The following is a 19,098-nucleotide window of genomic DNA, read 5'->3' as shown; positions in this document are numbered from 1 at the left end:
TGTGTGTGTGTGTGTGTGTGTGTGTGTGAGTTGGTATTTATCACGTTGTGGGGACAAGAATCTGTTTACACAGTCACGTAATGGGGACCTCTTGCGTTGTGGGGACCAAAAATCAGGTCCCCATAAGGATGACCCATTGAATTGAATAGAGGAACTATTCTGAAGGTGCTGGGCGGAGTTTCAGCATTGGCCCATAACACACGATTATGAGGTAGTGTGAGTGTGTGAAGTGTGTGCTCAGCTGCGCCCCCAAACATTTTTGGCTGGTAATGCACTCACTTCTCCACACACACATTTTCCAATTATGGTTGAGTACCGCCCACTTCCGGGTCCTCATAAGGAAGGAATTCAACAACAACTTGAAAATATGATACTGTACACGGAAGACAAAGAAGAAGATTATTTACTGGAGATGCCAACTAAGGATCTAAACTTCTGCAGAGGATAAAAGTGAAGCTCAAGGTACGTTAAGCACATATGTATGAAACCAGTTAGGTTAATTAGATTAGGCAGCGGGCTAACGTTAGCTGCTAGCTAGTTAGTGCTAATTGTTGAGGCTAAGTGTGGCCTGACGTGTTTTTGTGTTTTTCCAATAAGCGATCACAAAATCATACAATGTAATGTTAAGTACTTCATTTCAACTGAAAAGTGTCGTCAGGTGTTTAGTCTGATTGATTGCTAATGAAGGAATTGGGTTATTAAGTCTGTTTCTGTCTAGTTCGCGTGCTGGACAGTAGATTATTTTCTACTTTAAATTAAAGGTAATGTTATGTTTTATTACTTGTCAGGACAGGGTGAGGGGGAGGAATATCACACTTGTGTTTGACTTTTAGTATTGATATCGTTAACAGAGCAATTAAGTAACGTTAGGCAAAAATAAAAACACTGAAATGGTAAGTAGCTTTAAATGAATAAACTTTGTTTTAATTATGACAGTAACTTAAAATAAACTGGGGTTTGTATGGCGAGATCGTTCAAAAGAGTAGTTAGGTTAAGAGCCAAATAAGTAGTTAATTGTCAAGGCTACCTGGGATTATATAGATGTTGGTTTTGTGAGAGATTAGAGCCTAAGTGAAAATGTTGAGTTTATGCCCTCAAGGCTAGTAAGTTAGTCAATAAATGTGATATCCTTGAGTTCTGATTTCTTGTCTTACATTGATACATACGATATCATTGTAATGCAGTGTTACATTACAATAACATTCTTATCTACTTATTGAACATGCTAGTTTAATTCTGCATGTCTCCCCATTTTCACACTATTATTTATTACAATTTTTTTTCTCTCAGTTTGAAATGCCACCACGAATCAGCCCCCTTAAGGATGCCATGCATCATGTTGTTTCGAAGACTGACAAAACATTCAAATTAGATGTGAAGTATATCAATCCAGTGAAAGGTAAGGTGGTGTGATTTATCATTTAATATTTACCATCATATGCATGTCCTAACCATACTGCTGCCAACTATTGATGTCTTTTTGTGTATTTGGCATCCTTTATCTATAAGATTTTATTTTTGGTGAAAAAAAAAAAATTCTGTATTTTGCAGGACGTGGTCTATTCGCAAAGGGTGCCTTTTGCAAAGGTGATTTTGAGTACAGGGGAGATATGATAAATGATGCAGAGCTGCAGAGAAGAAGAACATGTTACCACGCATCCTGTGCTGCATTTATGTTTGATTTCATTTGGCGAGGGAAAACATGGTGGTAAGAAGTCAAGTTGCACCATATTCCTTATGCTAAACCAGGGTCTCTCAAACTCAGTCCTGCAGGGCCACTGTCCTGCACAGTTTAGCTCCAACCCTGATCAAACACACCTGAGCAAACTAATCAATGTCTTCAGGATCACTAGAAACTCACAGCTAGGTGTGTTTGATCAGTTTTGGAGCTAAACTGTGCAGGACAGTGGCCCTCCAGGACTGAGTTTGAGAAACCCTGTGCTAAACTATAGTAAAAAAAGACACTGATTTGGGGTGGTATATTGTAATACTTGTATTCATCCTTTTCTCATGCTTTCATATTTAAGTATTGATGCCTCAAGAGAAGATGGATCGTTTCGGCGGATCGTTATTGATGACCACAAATATCCAAATTGTAAGATGAAGAAAACTGACGTCAATGGAAAGCCTCACCTTTGTCTGTTTGCCCTGGATGACATTAAAGAAGGAGAAGAAATTGCCTATGATTATGGAGGAGAAGACTACCCTTGGAGAACACAAGTATGTTGCAAAGCACACTGTGTACAGAATATATCATTGTTGCAACATGTTAAGCAAGTTGTTGGTTGAATAGATTATAATTTGAATCTATTAGAAATCTATGAATCTAATCATGTCTATAAATGATAAGTTAAGTTACGTTTTAGGTCAGTGTTTCTACCCCACCCCTAAAATTTATACATTTAAAGAGTGAGGTGGTACAGTCTTAGGCCACTTTTCTTTCTGCAAGTTATGTGTGGCATGCAATGGCCTTATTGCAACTTATGGGTGAAATGTAATCACAAAAATAAACTAAAGATTAACTATGTAAAATGAAGACATGTTTTAATTGTAAATGTTTTTGTATTTTTTTTTTTTTTTTAATTCTGAAATCATGTGGTATCTGCTTCAGATTTATCTCTTGTGTTTCCATGTTCTAATATCTTGTCATTATGAATGTTGTCTCTTACAGATAACCAGCGTTGCCATTAAAACCAGTGCAGCGAGTGCTTCTGATCCTTCTCTCCAGTCAGAGACTCAGATGGATGATGAATCTGCTCAGATCAACTCTCCTCAACAGGTACGTTCACATTCATCTAGGGATGCAACGATACCATTTTTTCAGAACCGATCCGATCCGATACCAAAAATTCTGAGTATCGGCCGATACCGATCCGTACCGATACCAGCGCAGTTTTTTTTTAATCAAGTAGAATTTCTATTACTCTGTGTTAAACTGATAAGAACTGAAAAAAAAGAAAAACACCAACAAAAAATATATGATCATAATCTGACATAAATGCTATTATAAACTAGATTAGTGGATAATTCAGCAATAAAATTTAGTCTAGAAAAATCACAAGTGCACAATTAATTGTATAAAATCTGAACATTTTGTGAAAAAAATGTTTAGTGGAGAACAAATTAGAGACAATAAGTGTAACACTAAATCTGGTAAAACTTTACACATTGCTCTTTGTATTGTTGTAAAATACATTCATGAAAAACAAGATAAAAATAGCAATTATTTTATATCCTACTATAAAATTGAGACATTTTTTAAATGTATAGCACAGCTGTTTAATAAGGTAGCAACATAATAGATAGGACAGGACAAGAACGGCTATTAATAATCTTTCATTGCGTCCCTGTATTACGATATGAAAGGCTCCAATACAGTGCGGCCCACAGCGCTTATGCGCATCCCGAGCGCAGAATGATGCTCTTGAAGCAACATGAGTCACAGCGCGCAGCGCGTCGAGTCCGCATTGAAAAGTTTAAAGCACAAAGAAAATACATATGATGCATAGTGTATTATACAGTATCTATCTATGCAATAGTCTATTCAGCATTTTCTTTTAAATTTCAGTTACTGTGCGCGTGAAGAACAAATAGTACCTGACTTTACTCTACTGTTGTGATCTAACAGACACCCGGTGGAAAGTAACATGATTAAGGTACAGCAATAAAGTCCAGCAAGATAAAGTTGTTTTATGTGAAACCATAGACCTTTATCTACAGATCAAGTATAATAATAGTAACATTGAATCATCTTGGAGAGAGTTGCATCGTGTGTTCTGTCATAACCGGACGCGACGCGCTGTTTGAGTGCTGAATGAAGAATGATTGACAGCCGCAGCTGAGGGAAACGTTTACGTGATCTTGAATTTAACACTTAAATATTAATTTATATCTCACATTATACTGTATAATGGCTTCAGAACACTTAAAATATTGTGCACGAAAACTTATGGTGCTTTATAATGTTTGTGGGGCTTAACAATAACACTGAATAGTATACGCACAATATCGGATTTGGATCGGCCTTGTCTGACCGATACCCGATCCGCCAAAAATGGCAGTATCGGAGCCGATTCCGATACTGAGTATCGGATCGGTGCATCCCTACATTCATCACTAAAGATTTAGGTCTACTGTCTCTCTTTGTCATGGTTTAGTGATTTTTAAGCATATTTTGATGCGTATCTGGTGTAAATTAGTAAATTAAACCGTGTAACGACATGTGTCCAGTAGGTTAGTGCTAGTGGAGTATTTAGGGCCAGTTTTATCCTTCACAGGGATTTTTTTCTGGATTAATTGTTGCTTTAAAATGGACAGTCACGACGTCCCCACAACACACTTTCAGTCAGTGTTTGACTTAAAACTTGTGTGTTGAATTTGATGAAACTAGTCCCCATAAGGAACTATAACGTGGTGTGTGAAAGGTCCCCATGAAGGTGTGTGAAAGGTCCCCATGAAGCCGGGTTTTATCCAGATGTGTGTGAGCGCAGACAGGGGTTGACTGGACAGGAATAAATGTTTTAGATGAAGTTGATTTGTCTATTTCTCTGAAATCCTGTGGTATCTGCTTCAGATTTCTCTCTTGTGTTTCCATGTTCTAATATCTTGTCATTATGAATGTTGTCTCTTACAGATAACCAGCGTTGCCATTAAAACCAGTGCAGCGAGTGCTTCTGATCCTTCTCTCCAGTCAGAGACTCAGATGGATGATGAATCTGCTCAGATCAACTCTCCTCAACAGGTACGTTCACATTCATCACTAAAGATTTAGGTCTACTGTCTCTCTTTGTCATGGTTTAGTGATTTTTAGGCATATTTTGATGCGTATCTGGTGTAAATTAGTACATTAAACCGTGTAACGACATGTGTCCTGTAGTTTAGTGCTAGTGGAGTATTTAGGGCCAGTTTTATCCTTCACAGGGAATTATTTTCTAGGTTAATTGTTGCTTTAAAATGGACACTCACGAAGTCCCCACAACACACTTTCAGTCAGTGTTTGAGTTCAAACTCATGTGTTGAATTTGGTGAAACTAGTCCCCATAAGGAACTATAACGTTGTGTGTGAAAGGTCCCCATGAAGGTGTGTGACAGGTCCCCATGAAGCCGGGTTTTATCCAGATGTGTGTGAGCGCAGACAGGGGTTGACTGGACAGGAATAAATGTTTTAGATGAAGTTGATTTGTCTCTTTCTATAAAATCATGTGGTATCTGCTTCAAATTTCTCTCTTGTGTTTCCATGTTCTAATATCTTGTCATTATGAATGTTGTCTCTTACAGATAACCAGCGTTGCCATTAAAACCAGTGCAGCGAGTGCTTCTGATCCTTCTCTCCAGTCAGAGACTCAGATGGATGATGAATCTGCTCAGATCAACTCTCCTCAACAGGTACGTTCACATTCATCACTAAAGATTTAGGTCTACTGTCTCTCTTTGTCATGGTTTAGTGATTTTTAGGCATATTTTGATGCGTATCTGGTGTAAATTAGTACATTAAACCGTGTAACGACATGTGTCCTGTAGTTTAGTGCTAGTGGAGTATTTAGGGCCAGTTTTATCCTTCACAGGGAATTATTTTCTAGGTTAATTGTTGCTTTAAAATGGACACTCACGAAGTCCCCACAACACACTTTCAGTCAGTGTTTGAGTTCAAACTCATGTGTTGAATTTGGTGAAACTAGTCCCCATAAGGAACTATAACGTTGTGTGTGAAAGGTCCCCATGAAGGTGTGTGACAGGTCCCCATGAAGCCGGGTTTTATCCAGATGTGTGTGAGCGCAGACAGGGGTTGACTGGACAGGAATAAATGTTTTAGATGAAGTTGATTTGTCTCTTTCTATAAAATCGTGTGGTATCTGCTTCAAATTTCTCTCTTGTGTTTCCATGTTCTAATATCTTGTCATTATGAATGTTGTCTCTTACAGATAACCAGCGTTGCCATTAAAACCAGCGCAGCGAGTGCTTCTGATCCTTCTCTCCAGTCAGAGACTCAGATGGATGATGAATCTGCTCAGATCAACTCTCCTCAACAGGTACGTTCACATTCATCACTAAAGATTTAGGTCTACTGTCTCTCTTTGTCATGGTTTAGTGATTTTTAGGCATATTTTGATGCGTATCTGGTGTAAATTAGTACATTAAACCGTGTAACGACATGTGTCCTGTAGTTTAGTGCTAGTGGAGTATTTAGGGCCAGTTTTATCCTTCATAAGGATTTATTTTCTAGGTTAATTGTTGCTTTAAAATGGACACTCACGACGTCCCCACAACACACTTTCAGTCAGTGTTTGAGTTCAAACTCATGTGTTGAATTTGATGAAACTAGTCCCCATAAGGAACTATAACATTGTGTGTGAAAGGTCCCCATGAAGGTGTGTGAAAGGTCCCCATGAAGCCGGGTTTTATCCAGATGTGTGTGAGCGCAGACAGGGGTTGACTAGACAGGAATAAATGTTTTAGATGAAGTTGATTTGTCTATTTCTCTGAAATCATGTGGTATCTGCTTCAGATTTCTCTCTTGTGTTTCCATGTTCTAATATCTTGTCATTATGAATGTTGTCTCTTACAGATAACCAGCGTTGCCATTAAAACCAGCGCAGCGAGTGCTTCTGATCCTTCTCTCCAGTCAGAGACTCAGATGGATGATGAATCTGCTCAGATCAACTCTCCTCAACAGGTACGTTCACATTCATCACTAAAGATTTAGGTCTACTGTCTCTCTTTGTCATGGTTTAGTGATTTTTAGGCATATTTTGATGCGTATCTGGTGTAAATTAGTACATTAAACCGTGTAACGACATGTGTCCTGTAGTTTAGTGCTAGTGGAGTATTTAGGGCCAGTTTTATCCTTCACAGGGAATTATTTTCTAGGTTAATTGTTGCTTTAAAATGGACACTCACGACGTCCCCACAACACACTTTCAGTCAGTGTTTGAGTTCAAACTCATGTGTTGAATTTGATGAAACTAGTCCCCATAAGGAACTATGACATTGTGTGTGAAAGGTCCCCATGAAGGTGTGTGAAAGGTCCCCATGAAGCCGGGTTTTATCCAGATGTGTGTGAGCGCAGACAGGGGTTGACTGGACAGGAATAAATGTTTTAGATGAAGTTGATTTGTCTCTTTTTATAAAATCATGTGGTATCTGCTTCAAATTTTTCTCTTGTGTTTCCATGTTCTAATATCTTGTCATTATGAATGTTGTCTCTTACAGATAACCAGCGTTGCCATTAAAACCAGCGCAGCGAGTGCTTCTGATCCTTCTCTCCAGTCAGAGACTCAGATGGATGATGAATCTGCTCAGATCAACTCTCCTCAACAGGTACGTTCACATTCATCACTAAAGATTTAGGTCTACTGTCTCTCTTTGTCATGGTTTAGTGATTTTTAGGCATATTTTGATGCGTATCTGGTGTAAATTAGTACATTAAACCGTGTAACGACATGTGTCCTGTAGTTTAGTGCTAGTGGAGTATTTAGGGCCAGTTTTATCCTTCACAGGGAATTATTTTCTAGGTTAATTGTTGCTTTAAAATGGACACTCACGACGTCCCCACAACACACTTTCAGTCAGTGTTTGAGTTCAAACTCATGTGTTGAATTTGATGAAACTAGTCCCCATAAGGAACTATGACATTGTGTGTGAAAGGTCCCCATGAAGGTGTGTGAAAGGTCCCCATGAAGCCGGGTTTTATCCAGATGTGTGTGAGCGCAGACAGGGGTTGACTGGACAGGAATAAATGTTTTAGATGAAGTTGATTTGTCTCTTTTTATAAAATCATGTGGTATCTGCTTCAAATTTTTCTCTTGTGTTTCCATGTTCTAATATCTTGTCATTATGAATGTTGTCTCTTACAGATAACCAGCGTTGCCATTAAAACCAGCGCAGCGAGTGCTTCTGATCCTTCTCTCCAGTCAGAGACTCAGATGGATGATGAATCTGCTCAGATCAACTCTCCTCAACAGGTACGTTCACATTCATCACTAAAGATTTAGGTCTACTGTCTCTCTTTGTCATGGTTTAGTGATTTTTAGGCATATTTTGATGCGTATCTGGTGTAAATTAGTACATTAAACCATGTAACGACATGTGTCCTGTAGTTTAGTGCTAGTGGAGTATTTAGGGCCAGTTTTATCCTTCACAGGGATTTATTTTCTAGGTTAATTGTTGCTTTAAAATGGACACTCACGACGTCCCCACAACACACTTTCAGTCAGTGTTTGAGTTCAAACTTGTGTGTTGAATATGATGAAACTAGTCCCCATAAGGAAATATAACGTTGTGTGTGAAAGGTCCTCATGAAGCTGGTTTTAATCAAGATGTGTGTGTGAGCAAGGTTTGCTGGACAGGAATAATTGTTTTTTTTTCTGGCAAAGGTGTGTCTAGCCCAGATGATTCTCTTTAACCGGCGCAGGGAAGGAGTGGTTTCGAGCATGCCTTTGTCTGCATTTCTATCAAGAGACACTTCTGATCCACATGAGGATGTGGACTGGGCACTCTCTGAAGTGGAAAACAATCTCTGCAGACACTTCACAAGGGTTATCGCAAGGGGGAAGCGTGGTCGACCAGTTCCAATTCTTCTGACTTCAAAAATGCTATGTGCCTTAGAACTCCTTGTTAAGCAGAGAGAGGCTTGTGGGGTTCTGAAAGACAATTCCTATATGTTTGCAAGACCAGAAGCCATGACATATTTTCGAGGGTCAGACTGCCTCCGTGGCTTTGCAAAGGTGTGTGACGCAAAGTGTCCCAAGTCACTGACATCTACAAGACTGCGAAAGCATGCCGCAACCCTTTCAACAGTGCTGAATATGACTGACACCGAGATGGACTAGCTGGCAAACTTTCTTGGACACGACATAAGAATCCATCATGAGTTCTATCGACTCCCTGAGAAGACCCTGCAACTTGCCAAGATCAGCAAAGTTCTAATGGCTCTTGAGCAAGGAAGATTAGCTGAGTTCCATGGCAAGAACTTGGATGAAATTGGGATAGATCCTGATGGTGTGGTATTTTATTTGACTTTTGTTTGATTTTCTGTTTGATTTTCTGTTTACCATCTATTAGGGGTGTAACGATACACGTATTCGTATTGAACTGTTTGGTACGATGCTTTCGGTTCTGTGTTCGGTACGCATTTTCAAACCGAACGGTTCGTTGGACCATTTTTCCTGCCGACCAAAATTTCGTTATTTCAAATGTAGGCGGGTCGCGTGTGGCAAGCGCTCTCGTTATGTAAGAGACGCCGGCGCGACCACAACATTGTCCAACGTCAAATGGCAAACGTAATGCAAGCGGAACGAAACTGCTCGTTATTGTGTGGTTGACGGACCGTTTATCAGTTTGGACCAGTGCAGCGCAAGCTGATCATGATCATACGACACTGTTACTACACAGCGCTAATAAGAGATCCAGTAAAGAAATCATTTGAATTCGCCACAGAAGTAATAACATCGCTGAGAGATCTTGTGAGAAACATTCACATTTCTCCGTTATTAACGGTTCAAACAGCTCTGACGTGGAAACCAGGAGAAACATTGTGCCATAAATGAACTATCCGGTGTCCACAGATGGATTTACCATGGATTTACTGTAGTAACACTAACTGCAACCATGGAAGTTTGGCAGGAATAGTAGGCTATAATGCCTTCAAGTAACATTACGTTGGTTTTATTTTGACATTAAAATAAACTCGATATTACAACAGAAATGTTTAACTCTCTCTTTTCCAGCACTTTAGACACAGTTGCTCCGTTGCGCTTAAAGAAGATTAAAGAAAATAGTCCAACGCCGTGGTACAACGAGCACACTCAGGCCCTTAAGAGAGCAGCCAGAAAAATGGAGCGCAACTGGAAGAAAACAAAACTAGAGGTATTTCGCATTTCATGGAAGGAGAGCTCAATTACTTACAGAGAGGCTTTAAAAGCTGCTAGATCTGCTTATTTTTCAACCCTATTAGAAGAAAATAAACATAATCCTAGGTATTTATTTGAAACGGTGGCTAAACTAACGAAAAATAAAGCTTCAAGCACCGAAGTTTCCAAGCAACACAGCAGTAATGATTTTATGAACTTCTTCACTTATAAGATTGATAATATCAGGGACAAAATTATAACTATGCAACCGTCTACTACAGTATCACATCAGGCAGTGCATTGTAGTCTCCCTGAGGAAAAATTGGATTAATTCGTTGATATAGGAGAGGAAGAATTTATTAAACTCATTAAATCATCTAAATCTACAACATGTATGTTAGACCCTATACCAACTAAGCTACTGAAAGAAATACTTCCAGAGGTCATAGATCCTCTTCTTAATATCATTAATTCGTCTTTGTCTCTAGGATACGTACCAAAAACCTTTAAGCTGGCTATGATTAAACCGCTTGTTAAAAAAACGCAACTTGATCCTACAGAATTAGTCAATTATAGGCCGATCTCGAATCTACCTTTTCTGTCAAAGATATTAGAAAAGGCAGTATCCTCACAACTGTGTTCCTTTCTTGAAAGAAATGATCTCTGCGAGGATTTCCATTCAGGATTTAGACCGTACCATAGTACCGAGACAGCTCTCGTTAGAGTCACAAATGATTTGCTCTTATCATCCGATCGTGGTTGTATCTCTCTATTAGTGTTACTCGATCTTAGTGCTGCATTTGACACCATTGACCACAACGTTCTTTTAAATAGATTAGAACATTATGTTGGCATTAGTGGAAATGCACTAGCATGGTTTAAATCATACTTATCTGACCGTTATCAGTTTGTAGCAGTAAATGATGAGATGTCTCATCGATCACAAGTTCAGTATGGCGTACCACAAGGCTCAGTACTAGGACCGCTGCTGTTCACTCTGTACATGCTACCATTAGGAGAAATCATTAGGAAACATGGCATTAGCTTTCACTGTTATGCCGATGATACTCTATATTTCTTCAAAACCTAACGAAACTTATCAATTCACAAAATGAACGGAATGCATAGCGGATATAAAAAAATTGGATGACTCGTAATTTCCTACTTCTAAATTCTGAAAAAACAGAGTTTCTAATTATTGGACAAAAAACTTCCTCACGTAATAACCTAGAATACTGTCTAACACTTGATGGCTGCTCTGTTAAGTCTTCGTCGTCGGTTAGGAACCTGGGTGTGCTCTTTGATACCAATCTTTCATTTGAAAGTCACGTGTCTAGTATCTGTAAAACTGCATTTTTCCATTTAAAAATATATCTAAATTACACCATATGCTCTCATTGACACATGCGGAACAATTAGTTCATGCGTTCATGACCTCAAGGCTAGATTATTGTAATGCTCTACTGGGTGGTTGTCCTGCACGCTTAATAAACAAACTACAGCTGGTCCAAAACGCAGCAGCTCGAGTTCTTACTAGAACCAGGAAGTATGACCATATTAGCCCGGTTCTGTCAAAACTGCATTGGCTCCCTATTAAACATCGCATAAATTTTAAAATATTGCTGATCACTTACAAAGCACTAAATGGTTTAGCTCCGCAGTACTTGAGCGAGCTCTTAACGCATTATAGTCCGTCACGTCTATTGCGATCTCAAAATTCCGGCCAGTTACTAATACCTAGAATATCAAAATCGACTGCTGGCGGTAGATCCTTTTCCTATTTAGCACCAAAACTCTGGAACAGTCTTCCTACCATTGTCCGGGAAGCAGACACACTCTGTCAGTTCAAAGCTAGACTAAAGACACATCTCTTTGACCTAGCTTTCGGGAACACTTCCCAAAAATCCTGATGTACTCGTTACATCATGAGAAGAATGGCATCTACGCTAATTTTAGTGTCTGTGTTTATCCCGAGGTTTTCCTGCAGCCTGCCGGATCCAGGCCGTATCCAGATCTGACGAATGACTTTCGCCTGGACCGATGACAACGCAGTGCTGAAGTGCCAACTAGTCTCTCCCTATGGAGGATCCCACTACCACTCTACAGATAAGGCGTTGTCGGGAAAGGCGTTGTTCGTTTCGCGTTCCTACCCCAAAGCAACAAAATAAAATAAAATTCTTTATCAAAATTTATAAGGAAAGACAAGTACTTTGTTTAGGCTTGGCTTGTAGGGAATTCCTAACCTGCGTATATTCAAACGCACATAACTATAGAACCCATTCTAAATGCGCATGTGAACGCCATCAGCGTTTCTCACAGGTTCGCGTTTAAAGTCTGTGTAGAGGGAATGGTGTCGTCTTAGCGGCTACATTGCTTGATCGTTGCGACGGAAGCAAATCAATCAAAACTAACTTTAGATGGAAATAACTTAACTCTGCTGTAAAGCCGAAACAATCTCTGTTACCTTAAATTATAAGCTTATCTCTGTAAAGCTGCTTTGAGACAATCTACATTGTTAAAAGCGCTATATAAATGAAGATGACTTGACTTGACATTGTAAATACAATTGCTGCCCTCAAATGTTAATCTGAACTAAAATAAACCTTTGTTTATAACTACTACAATATTACATTTCACTTTTTCCAAGGAGCGTTTTGTTTTATATGCTCCTAAGAAGAGTCAATTATAGCTCCAGAATTGCTCAAAGTAAAAAAAAATCATACTTTATGATGTTAGTTTTAATAAAAAAAAGAATAAAAAAATTAAATCAAGGAAATTACTCTGGCATTTTTTTTCTTTTTGCTGTATCAAAAACGTACCGAACCGTGACACAAGTGTATCGTATTGAACTGAAACGTAAATTTTGTGAACCGTTACACCCCTACCATCTATTCGTATACCAGGTGTTTATGATCCATTATATACCATTGTTAAGCTGTACTTTGAACTTCCACAGAAACGTTATTGACTGTGATGAGGAAGACGGGAGCATACAAGAGGGACACTGTTCATCTACTGTTGACGGTTTGTATTACTGTCAAAATACACTACTACATTTTGCAGTTATTCATAATTTTCAGTCACGTAACTTGTGAAGACCTGACAGACAAAAATATTGTTCTAACATCATAGCCAACATTAAAGAAGATGCTTCAGTATGCTGAACAAATGTTGTTTTTTTTGACGAAACGGCTCATTGTGTAATGAATCAAATGCCTCCAAGCTATTCTTCAACTAAATTACACTAAACATTCATTCTGGAGTGAATATTTTTTTGTGAGTTTACTACCATAAAAAATATATTTCATAGGAGAAACTTGTACATTTTTCATTTTTCATAAAACACTAGCTGATCTGCTCTCTTCTCGTGTTGGTTGTGTCATGGCACAAAACGAATCATGTCAGATGATTAAGACATGAAATAAAATGGTTATACTCAATTTACTTGCACTTATATTTGATTAAATGTCTGCTGGAAAGATGTAGTTCAATTATACTTGCAATAATGAACAATTGCACAGGTTTAGGGTTTATTGTACTTTAATGATTTTAAATAATTAGTGCATAAGTGTGACAAATAACAGTGTATTGTCAGCATTCTATAGTACATTTAAATTGTATCTTTCTGAAAATGTTGAACTTTGATTATTTTCCATAGAACCATCAGCAGAGGTGGCACTTCCTCCTACCAAGAGGAATGACATGCCGCCACCACCCAAGAGACCCAGACCACCATCAGATGAAGAGATGCCTACAGGAGCCAGTGCTGTGAGGCCTTCTTCCAAAGGTGAACTCTTTACACATTTCTTAGACTAAATTAGACCCTTTAGGAGCACTTTAACACCCAGATCTCAGACCAGGGGCCTCATTTATAAAACTGTGCGTAGGAACCTTACTAAAAGTGTACGTGCGCCCGAAAGCCAAAAATGGCGTACGCAAAAAAATATTCAGACTTATAAAACCGTGCGTACGCCAGAACCTGCGCAGAATTCACTTTATAAATCCCAGTCAGCGGAAGATTGTGCGTACATGCATCTCCACCCGAAATAACCATATGTGGAGCTTACGACGCCTAGTTTTACTATGCAGATCCTCATCTACATATCATTTGACTACATAACTGAGGGAAGGAGGTTGTTCCCCAAAATCTCGCAATACATGGCCCCAGTCATCCTCTCCTTAATACAGTGCAGTCGCCCTGTCCCATGTGCAGAAAAACACCCCCAAAGCATGATGCTACCACCCCCATGCTTCACAGTAGGGATGGTGTTCTTGGGATGGTACTCATCATTCTTCTTCCTCCAAACACGTTTAGTGGAATTATGACCAAAAAGTTCTATTTTGGTCTCATCTGATCACATGACTTTCTCCCATGACTCCTCTGGATCATCCAAATGGTCATTGGCAAACTTAAGACGGGCCTTGACATGTGCTGGTTTAAGCAGGGGAACCTTCCGTGCCATGCATGATTTCAAACCATGACGTCTTAGTGTATTACCAACAGTAACCTTGGAAACGGTGGTCACAGCTCTTTTTAGGTCATTGACCAGCTCCTCCCGTGTAGTTCTGGGCTGATTTCTCACCTTTCTTAGGATCATTGAGACCCCACGAGGTGAGATCTTGCATGGAGCCCCAGTCCGAGGGAGATTGACAGTCATGTTGCTCAGGAACCCATCTGTAGTTGTTTAGAGGGTTACTTGGTTGATGCTAGAATCTACTAGGTGTTTTGTGGCACTAGTAGGAACTGTAGCTGTTCTAAAAATGAAAACACCGAATCAGTAATAACTAGCCTAACCCCTGGAGCAGTTTGAGTGGATGGATGCATAAAAATAACTTGCAGCCAAGACATTGATCCTAATATATTTTCCTTTTCTCCAATGATCATTTCAGGCCAAGTGACTGAATGTAAAAATCACTGTTTGATTGACAGTGTAATTCTATTTATAGGTAGAGTGCAAATTAATTTCTCTTGCAATATAGATGCTGACATAAATACTAGGGCTGCCCTCGACTAAAGTTTTTTTTTTTTCTAGTCGACTAGTAGTCGTTCATTAAGCTATTAGTCAACTAATCGCATTTTTATATTAATAAGCCATAACTCATAATAATGAGCCTTTAATTGCCTATATAATACATAGCCTAATTAGCGATCAAGCGCACACTTAAAGTTCCGCAGCGCACCGGCAAAAATAATGATTGAGTGTGTCTTGTGTCAGAAGGAGACTGTCTAAACAAACATTGTAATAATTTATTGATATTCTCGTCTGCAGAGATTAAGTCGATGATACAGACTCGTCATCTCCGCAGTGACTCGCATTTCATACGGATTACATAATCTGAGTATTTATTTTCCACTTGAATTGATTCGTTTAAAAGCAGACATTTCAAGCTTTCTATAGATATATTTCTCACGTGTGTGTGTGTGTGAGGCAGGGTGGGAATTATGTAATTTTAGGGGCAAGGCCATTTGGCCTCCACCTTTTCTTTTTTTTTTAGGGGCACCAAGGCCATATGACAGGGCACAAAGGCCATTGAGTACAATTCGATGGTTTTCCCATTCAGATTGATACCATAACATCCTAATTTGGAATAAGACATGGATTATGACTTTTTTAATAAAAAAAAACATTTTTTAATGAGAGAGAGAGAGAGAGCGCCATTACATCCAGAAGGTATACACCCTCACACAACAATAGAAACAACATAAATGCCAATAAAAGCATTCAGAAACAACACAAATGCCAATAAAAGCATTCAAAATATTCATTCAGTCCTCTATATCATGTGAGTGTGAGAGAGAGAACCATTCCATCCAGAAGGTATACACCCTCACAATCATTATTGCTCAGCGCTCAACGCAGTTTGCTTCGCGCTCCACTCAAATCGCCCCCCGCTCGCTCCAAAAAAGGAAAAAAATCTACATGTATATCACTTGTAGCGGTCCCCAAGCTTTTTTGCGCCACAGATCGGTTTAATATCAGACAATATTTTCACGGACCGGCCTTAAAGGTGTGGCGGATAAATACAACAAAATAAAATGATACGAACGGCATAAAACCTGGGGTATTTTTTTTAGCCTATAATAATAAACGTGAATCCAATGTGTGGGCCTACTAGCAACTTTATTAGCAGCATCCTCTAACATCGCGCCTAAAAACAACTGAGAAAGTCTGAACACAAACAAAATGCCCCCAAAAGAAAAGAATCTCTATGTTTTCGGTGCTGATGCGATGTAAGGGTGGCGCTGCTGCCAATAAAGCACCTAAAAGCTGTCACAACGAACCGGCAAAATTAATGATTATGAATATGTAAAATATAGCAGGAGACATTTTAATTGTTTACTAATAAACCAGTTTTTTATTTTTTTTATGTCTGTGTCGGCTGGAAAGATGCTGACTCGCGATCTTCGCAGTAGTGAACGCGCCAGAGAGAATTGCACATTTCATACGGATTACATAAGAGAGAAGTCTGTTTTCTTTCGTTTTGAATTGTTCTGTTTAAAAGTAGACATTTCAAGCTTTATATATATGTCTCAGGTCTGTGAGGCAAGTAGGCTATACTTGTCTGTAACATTGTGTTTTTTTTTTTTTGTGAAATAAATTTCTAAATAAATGCGACTTATAGTCCAGTGCGACTTAGGCTAGGCCTATACTGTATGTGTTTTTTCTTCTTCATGGCGCATTTTTTGACTGTTGCGATTTATACTCCGGAGCGACTTATTAATAGTAGGCTACATAATGGTTTGGAGTTTTTGAACTCCATTATTGAGCTGAGTTTTGACTGAAAATAGTCTACTGTTGATGACTGTGCAAGACAGATGGATTCAGGGTCAGGCTTGACTAAGCATGCTTCAGACTCGTGGTGTGAGCGGAGCGAAACTGGAGCGGGAAATAGGGCGACGCTCTGTCCTTTTGAAATTGCCGCTCTGCGCTCTGTCCAAGATCCGCCCGCTCGTGCTCCCCGCTCGCTCCCGCTCCACTCCGCTCACATGCTCTGCTTTATACATGGAACTTGGACAGGGCCAGGGCACACAGGCCACTGTGGCCGTACGATGATTTTTTTTTCACGGGGCATGAAGGCCAAAGTGTAGGGCAACGGCGGCCGTGGCCGCGGTATAATTCCCACCCTGGTGTGAGGCGAGTATACGCTGAGTTTCGGCTCATTTCTGTGATGCTCAAGTTCACTGAGACAGCAGAAAGCACATCCTGATTGTTTTCATTATTTTACAAAGCACAACATTTTGTAGTTATTGTGAGTTTACAGAAATAAGAGTTGAACCTTTACAGTTTGCATTACTCTGTCCTTTTATTCATACAGATAAGAGTATTGAAAGTTAAATGATCGCGCCGGCGCCTGTATGTCCTGCGACTAACCGACTAATAAAAGACCTAATAAATAATAATAATAAAAGACCTAATAAATAATAATAATAATAATAGTCGCTTTGGTGCATTTCTCACATCACTATTTACATTTGCACAACAGTTAGTTCAACCTCCACAACATTTAGTCATTTGTGCACATCATAGTAGCAGTTTCTCATTCCTTCCAACAAACTGCAAATGCTTTTGGACATGCATCTATTGCTTTCATACAACTCTCTGCTGTTATATAACATTATCATTTGCTTATGTCATGTCAGTCAAAATTAACTATACTTGTGAATGCTGAATAGTCATTCCATATAAAACTAATAGTCCTCATTTCATTGCTTGAGTCATTACATACAAAAATGTTGAACTAGTTATCAAAATCTGTCAAGCAAATTTTACACTTTTTTTTAAATTATTATTATTATTATTATTATTATTATTATTATTATTATTTTTCTGAAAATGCCTCCTAAATTGAATAATTTCTCTCAGGTGAATCTCAGCTTTCACTGATGAGGAACATCTGGATGTGCATGAATGATTACAGTACTATGTACTGTATGTTGTATGTTCAGTTCCAATATGTACTGCAATATTGTTTACAGTTGTGCATAGCTCTATGCATAGCTGTATTTATTTCATTTGCACAATGCTGTGAACAAATTAGAATTGCAAAGAGCATATGCAGTAAAAATGTGAAACATACATATTCAGTGTCTTGTACTCTGTTACCTCACTAAATACAGTAATGTGTAACTTTACTGTATTTTTCAAATGGCTGTTCAAATAGTATATAGTGCTATCTTGAGCATGTACAGGTAGTGTTACCAAGATCTGACTTTTTTGCAATGGAAAACATTTACAGAATAAACTGTCATAATGAAAACATAACCAAGCCATTTGACTATCTTGTTCATAAACAATGGTGTCAGGACTTTTCATCTTGATGACACTGACACTTTCATTGACATGAATACTTGCTTTTGAGGAATGAGCTATCCATTTTGAGCAAGTGATACGCTTTTGCAGGTTATCAACTAGGTTTTGCAGTTTGTACTAATTGTTCTGAGAACTGCTTTAACTGTTGTGCAAATGTAAATAGTGATGTGAGAAATGCACCAAAGCGACTGAGAAAAACTGTAATAACCAGACCTAATAAATACTGATAATAGGATTCAGAACTTCGGATTGGAATTCCAGCACACACTTTATCATTTCAATTGTTTTTTCTGTCCACTTTTAGGTAAAAGTACCCAGAAGACACCCTGGCAGCAGACAGAGGTGCAGGCGGTGGAAAGGCACATGAAGCGATTCATCACATTCATCACATCGTTCATTGTACAAGCAAAGAGCGACTGTGACAAATGTTTAAAAGCTGAACCAGAAGCACTGAAGAACCGCGATTTGAAGACCGTAAAGTTTTACATTTATTAGTAGTGAATAAATGTGTTGAAGCTCAATTAGTAGTAGATTTTGTTTTATTTTTTATAAGTATCAGGTGAATGAGTAGCAGCTGATGCTGGGAGGTTGGCCGAAAAAATTACAATTATAGAAAGAATAGTTTGAAGTGGAAAGGTTTAAATGTTTGACCTGTGGGTATGAAATGGGTTGGAAAATATCCAGACAATAATTCATTACTTGCATGCAGTCCTTTGTTGCAGTGAAAAAGTTCTCCATTCACATATAATCCACTTCAATCACACTAATATTCCAATCAATTGTAAGAACAATCAATTGATCCAAACAAATATTCTGCATGTTGAGGAGATGATTACAAGCACAACACTAGGGCCTGGTTTCACAGACAGGATTTAGATTAAACCAGGATTAGGCCTTTAGTTCAGTTAGGACATTTAAGTAGCTTTTATAAACGTGTC

General features: G+C 38.7%; 1 protein-coding gene across 3 annotated transcripts; it reads left to right on the top strand.

Moving 5' to 3' along the window:
• The first annotated feature begins 188 nt into the window (after window positions 1-188).
• Window positions 189-18,681, top strand: LOC307154154 (uncharacterized protein). 3 transcript variants are annotated; one of them, XM_079898921.1, is made up of 15 exons: window positions 286-462; window positions 1,291-1,399; window positions 1,552-1,708; window positions 2,028-2,220; window positions 2,672-2,779; window positions 4,634-4,741; window positions 5,278-5,385; window positions 5,922-6,029; window positions 6,566-6,673; window positions 7,210-7,317; window positions 7,854-7,961; window positions 8,373-8,997; window positions 12,805-12,872; window positions 13,507-13,635; window positions 18,465-18,681. In XM_079898921.1, the coding sequence occupies exons 2-12, from the start codon at window positions 1,297-1,299 to the stop codon at window positions 8,826-8,828; spliced, it is 1,665 nt and encodes a 554-aa protein (XP_079755047.1). In that variant the 5' UTR covers window positions 286-462; window positions 1,291-1,296; the 3' UTR covers window positions 8,829-8,997; window positions 12,805-12,872; window positions 13,507-13,635; window positions 18,465-18,681. The 3 variants fall into 3 exon arrangements, with proteins under 3 accessions (XP_079755048.1, XP_079755047.1, XP_079755049.1); XM_079898922.1 differs by lacking the exon at window positions 7,854-7,961 and having other exon boundaries at window positions 189-462; XM_079898923.1 differs by lacking the exons at window positions 286-462; window positions 7,854-7,961 and having other exon boundaries at window positions 703-1,399.
• Window positions 18,682-19,098: the final 417 nt, after the last annotated feature.

Source organism: Squalius cephalus (genome assembly GCF_949319135.1).
Source record: "Squalius cephalus genome assembly, contig: scaffold_135, whole genome shotgun sequence".
NCBI lineage: Eukaryota > Metazoa > Chordata > Actinopteri > Cypriniformes > Leuciscidae > Squalius > Squalius cephalus.
The sequence above is the reverse complement of the archived record's forward strand: the minus strand, read 5'-3'. Positions and strand labels throughout refer to the sequence as shown.